The following is a 5,944-nucleotide window of genomic DNA, read 5'->3' on the forward strand; positions in this document are numbered from 1 at the left end:
CTGCGCAACTCCCCATCCCAATTTTCCCCTACACACTAATTTATACAAAATTTTAATATACATTTTTTTATAAAAAATCAAAAAATTAGCCCAAACAATCATATTTTTTTCCTCTTTTAACTTTTTAGTTCAAAAAGTCCAAAAGTACAGACATCCCAACAACTCCTTAATACAATAGAAAAGAGAAGCCAACGAAAATGTTTTGCATTTTAGACAGAAATTTTTTTTTTCAATTTTGAAAAGTAAAAATTGTTTTCCATACTACTACCAATCAAACCATAGCCACAACCACTACTCTACCCCTATCACATCCACCACTGCCAAACACGCTATCACTCTACTATCACCACCCCTATTCCCCTCCCCCGGTTACTACCGTCATCCCATCGCCGCCACTGTCTAACAATCACTACCCGCTTGCACATTAGTTTCTAATAAGATTGTAAGTTACATACAAAAAATATTATCTTGAAAAAGACAAAATTCATAATAATATTTTTTTGCCAAACAAATGAAACCTAATCCCCAACCAGGCAAATTGTTATTTCAAGAACCGAACACCCCATCATTGTAGTTGGGATTTATGACAAAATTTATCAATCCAATTTGTCTTCAAATCCAGATAGAACTAAAAGATGTAACAAATCCATAACAATCCACAGCTCACAAAATTCATTGCTAGGCAAACATGTACAACAACACATTCTTAAGGTTGAAGCCTAAGCTCTCTACCAAGCACAAGGTTTACTACAAGAAGAGAGCTATTCTAGGCTGTAACAGTACAAACAGCAGTATTATCACACTAGCCCAAAAAAAAAAATAAAAAAAAAATTAAAAGTACCGACAATGTGACAAAATTTACACAATTTCGAGAATGCCCAAGTGCGAGGAATATCACATGTGAAATTCTTCTAAGCTCCTAACAAAACTGCAGAATTTAAGCAGCAATCGTAATAGGTTTTTAGTTTTCACCTCCATGCGGATGAGGTTGCCAAAACCCTGTTCTTCCAGAAAAGTTGAACAGCCCCATCCCTCTCTTCAATTCTGTAATTCTTGCTATAGTCTTTCAAAACATCGATAACCGCAATGCTCACCGAGGAACTCAATGGGCATGGTGTAAAACCAGCCATCATAAGTCTTGCCTTCCACTTCCCAAAAAGTTCGTGCCTTTCCACTCTGTCAGCCCCCTCGCACGCTACAATGTTGACAATATCCCGAGCCACACAGTGCTCCTCCGCACTGATCCGCTGCTTGTCATCCCTTGGGCGAGCAGCGTCAATTGACTCAAACATAGCTGAATAATAGTCCATGGTCTCTTGGAACCTTGGAAAGAACGAGGTAGTGTTGGTATTTGATTCTTGCTCAACAAGGACCACAACCTTCGGTGACAATCTCTTAACCAGCCTTAACAACCGGTCTCTATGATTTCTAGTGCTAACACTCTCATCCGGCATGTGGTGCAACATGTAAGGAAAATTCACGGCCAACGCTTCTCCGTATCGAACTCCGAGATTTTCAAGTTCAACCTCGCATCCGGACATAGCAGCGCCGTGAAATTCAAATGGTACTCCACACGATGCAGCAAATTTTGAGAGCCTTTGGCCCACAAGTTCAAGTCCTGCACCTCGAGCATGAGCTGACTGGGAATCATCAACACCTGTGATGCGGATATATGGGGGCCCACCTGGCCGCTTCGCAAGAACCTCCATGAGGGACACCCACTGGCTGCCCTGTGCAATCTGAAAATCAATTATGTGGATTACGCGTTCGTTTTCCATGGCGTCCCAGATAGAAACATTGGCTGAATTGTAGGCAAATTTGTAGTAAGGGCAGATTTGATAGAGGATGTGCATGTACGACATTAGCTCTTTGCTAGTCGGTTCTTTACACTTCAGACTTTTGTAGATTAAACTCCCCGAGGATAACAACCTTGCTCGAAGCCCTTCCAACATGTACGCTCCCAACCGTTGGATTGGTTCCCCAGAGACTGAAACCATCGGTTCTAAAACATCCATCAGTCGAGTCGCAGTTGATAGATCTTCATCTGATACTGCTGCAGCACAAGCATTAAGCACTTGCTTCAAGTCTAAGCTTGGGATCATTTCCATTATTTGATTCGAATTTGTTGAGGAATATGCTTCGTGGGCCGCCCCATTGAAGGAGCAACTGCAGCTGTCATCAATATCAGATTCAGGCCCAAGCAATTGTGTCTCCAAAACGCTCAGTATTTGCCTCAATTCATTACCATCATCAACAATGGAAGACCCGCTAAACGGGGATCCATAGGCATTGTCAGACGAATGATGCGGGTCCGACAGGTATGACTGAGAACCAAGTGGCGAAATGGGAGTCCTGTTAGATGAGAAGCTCATAGCAGAAGGGGAATCATAAACTACATAACCAGATGCTGGAGAAGATTCCAGAGTAAAGTGTGGTTCATTGCAAGATTGGAAGGAAACTTGGGTTGCTTGCTTGTCATTATCAGAACACAAATTGTTGTGCAAAATTTGGAAAGAAGGGAAGCAGTATGGTTCGACTTGCTGCATAGTCTGGTGGTAAAACCCATGAAAACCGCTAGAACTTTGATGTTCCTGCGATGTTTGCATCGAACTATTGATTGATTTAGCTGGGGAATGTAGTGACGTATGCTAAATCACACATTTGTTCATAGTTCACGAGTTATCGCTTTGGAATCTTCATGAAACGAGAGGTAACCTTGTCTCTAATGAATATAGAAGCTCAATCAACACAAATTGCTCTTGCTATAGAACCAAGATTCTCTGAAAAAAAAAAAAAACATGATCAATGCTATTGGAAAATAGTCAAGAGAGTCACTATTACACTTCATCAACTTAACATGACTTGCCACAAATCGTGCAAGGAAATGCAATGATTTCAAATCTATTGCAGCAAAGTATGAATTACAATCAGTGGCAGTGAATCTTAAGGCTATTAAGAATCAAATACGGAATAAATAAATGAGAAATTCATACAAAGCATGCACATATTTACATGGCTCCTCTTAAACCCTATGTCCATGAGTGAAGATGACTGGGAAAAAACTAGTATGAACAAGATGGTACATGAAGACTGCTCTATCTCACAAACCCTAACCCCTTCACAAAATGAATCCTCTCTCATGACAAGGCAAAATAAAACTCTTAAAGGCCCCTTGGGTTGGGACAGAGACTTGGAGACACAACCAACAAGTAAAAACATGACAGTATAATTCTTAGTGATCTTACCATTGCCATGATTTTGATTGCAGTTAGGGACTTAACAGCCAACTTCAACTAACAAAATGTAAATTTACATGGTGCCTAATCCCTTTGTTGTTTTCTGATTAAGATATATTTACTTGGGGAATGCCCAAATACAGAATCAGAAATAGAAATTCCAACATAAATTAACCTAGATGGAGAAAGTCAAACCTGTAAACTCCCAATGAGATTCGGGGTTTTTTGCCAAACGGCCTAGCCCTATTGGTTTCAAAAAGCAGTCCCCTTACTAGGTCCTAATAAGAAATCGCACCATGCTGGACAAACATGTGCCATTGGGGCAAGAAAGTTGGACCCTCCCGAGTGCACAAAAATAGCACAGTTGCACTTCTTCAAATCAGAAAATGAGATCCAAAACTCAAATAAAATCTTGTCTCCCAATTTAAGTAATTTATTATAGCATAGAAATGTAGACATAGAAATTCACAGGTCGGGCGCTAATACTAATTTGTTCCAATTTAAAAAAGAAATAAAAGTATTATCACAAATTAAACATAATTAACCTTAAATCTAAAGGACAGAAAGTGAGGGGAAATGTTTCTTTCAATAGAAGACCATGACAGATGCAGACAGTATGAATTTTGGCTTGAAAGAATGAATTAATTACCCAAGTACGACATATCTAGGATAACAATCATAGTATTAGAGCATTAATACCATAATTAACCAACCTTTCTTAAATAAAATTCCAAAAAGAGTTGGACTTTAATATTAACAAACATCAACAACACACTTTAATTGAAACGCTAAAAAAGAGGATGTGTAAGAATTTCACCATCATTCAAAGTTCCAAAAACAGGAGTTGGTAAAAAGTTTAAAAAGCAAAAGGATTAGTGAAAGGCCAAAAAGATGAGAATTTCTCTTACAAATACCAAATTTCCAAAAAATAAAAAAATCAAATATACAAAAAAATCCCAACCTTCCAGAAACCTAAATCCAACGCATCTTCCCAGATCATAAACTTATCTAAAATACCATGAAATCAAACCTGAACTTAATTAAAATAAAAATAAATAGAAAAAAAAAACAACAACAACAACAACAACTATCAGCTGAATTAAGAGCTAAAGAAAACAGATTGAAGACCCAGAAGCAAGAACAACCCATTTCACCAAAAACAAAAACTAAAACAAGAATCAATCAAAATGAAATCAAAGAGCATCCAGAGTTTCGAAATCAAATCAGTGAGATTCAAATACCTTAAAGGTGAGAGCTTTGCTTCAATGATTCGAATACCTCAGGTGTTTGTCTGGAGATGGAGAGAACACTTCAGAGGAATTCTTCAGATTTTCAGTTTGGTAAGTGCAGTCTATCGGAGTTGGTGTTGGTTTTTATAGTGACGACTACGTAACAAATGCCCTCAGTTTTGTATATTACTACATAAATGCCACTGTGGAGAAACCATAGTTCCATTTGGTAAAATATTAAAGACTGACTTTTATTTTAACCATAAAAAAAAGAAAAAAAAGAGGACTTCGCTTTTTAATTCTTGGAGGAAAAATGTATTTAAAATGTTTGGTAATCAAATAAAAAACTTATTTTTTAATATTTTTTAAGCAAACATACTTTGACAACATGCCTAGCCCTTTTTTTAGGGGCTATAAATCACTCCATATTTTGGTTGAGTTTTTTAATTTTGGTTTTTTTTTTAATTTAAAAGTATTTCAATGGAAGAATTAAAAATAAAAATGCATTTATTTTTATATGATTCTCTATTTTTGGTGGGTGGAATTATTATCTTTAAAATTCAAATATATATTGTGGAATGTTTTTGAAAGATGGTTAAAAGTTATTTTTTTGATTTTTTTTTGACTTTTTTGTGATAGAGTTTTAACACACTTCCCAAAATAAGCCCGTGTTTGTTATTGTCAAACTGCTTTATTATGTTTCAAAAATAAATTCTAAAAAATTCAACTAAGTTGAAATAAAAACAAGGAGTTTTCTTAAGTGTGCAAGTGCACACCATGTGCCACTTACACAAAAAGTGTAAGTGTAAGGTGTAAGTATAAGTATAAGGTGTAAGTGTAAGGTGTAAGGTGTAAATGGGTTGCACATGGTGTGCAACCTCAAAAAAGGTGTAAGTGTAAGGTTTAATTTTTTACAAAATGTGTAAGTGTAAGGTGTAAGTGTAAGGTATAAGGTGTAAGGTGTAAGTTGCACACCATAACCAAACCCTAAAAACAATAACGACATTACTAACGATGATACTACATGCACTAATTAATGTACCAATTAATATTCTAATTAGTGCTATACCATTATTACTGACTCCACTTATTATACAAATTACAAATATCTAAAATCTCTAAAACTATGTCACATCATCTATTAATATATTAGTTAATACATTAATTGATGCATATAGTATTATTTAATTCTAAACATATAGACTTGTTTGTATAAAATTTCATACATAGATATGGGTCATCTATATCTATTCATTTATTTCTATTCATTGAAAATAAAAATGCTAACAACTATGGCCACAACAAATGCTTAAAAAAATGAATTTTAAAAAATAATAACATACAAACATAGTTTATATATAAAAATTTAATATATAATAATGTGATCAATTTATATTATTTTTTAAAATCAAAATACTAACCATTATAGTCGCAATTGCTAAAAGAACCGCGGCCCACATCTTTTTCACAAAACACTAT

At 35.7% G+C, this 5,944-nt stretch overlaps 1 protein-coding gene across 1 annotated transcript; it reads right to left on the reverse strand.

Moving 5' to 3' along the window:
- Window positions 1-645: 645 nt before the first annotated feature.
- SCL13 (SCARECROW-like 13) lies at window positions 646-4,668 on the reverse strand. Its single transcript, XM_028212407.2, has 2 exons — window positions 4,478-4,668; window positions 646-2,780 (listed from the first exon to the last, which is right to left on the reverse strand). Exon 2 carries the CDS (start codon window positions 2,604-2,606, stop codon window positions 969-971), a length of 1,638 nt encoding a protein of 545 aa, XP_028068208.2. The 5' UTR covers window positions 2,607-2,780; window positions 4,478-4,668; the 3' UTR covers window positions 646-968.
- Window positions 4,669-5,944: the final 1,276 nt, after the last annotated feature.

The sequence above is a fragment of the Camellia sinensis genome, chromosome 9 (genome assembly GCF_055761805.1).
Source record: "Camellia sinensis isolate YWXY chromosome 9, ASM5576180v1, whole genome shotgun sequence".
NCBI lineage: Eukaryota > Viridiplantae > Streptophyta > Magnoliopsida > Ericales > Theaceae > Camellia > Camellia sinensis.

Coding starts and splice junctions, on each gene's coding strand:
- SCL13 (XM_028212407.2), bottom strand. CDS start 2,606: ATGCAAACATCGCAGGAACATCAAAGTTCTAGCGGTTTTCATGGGTTT.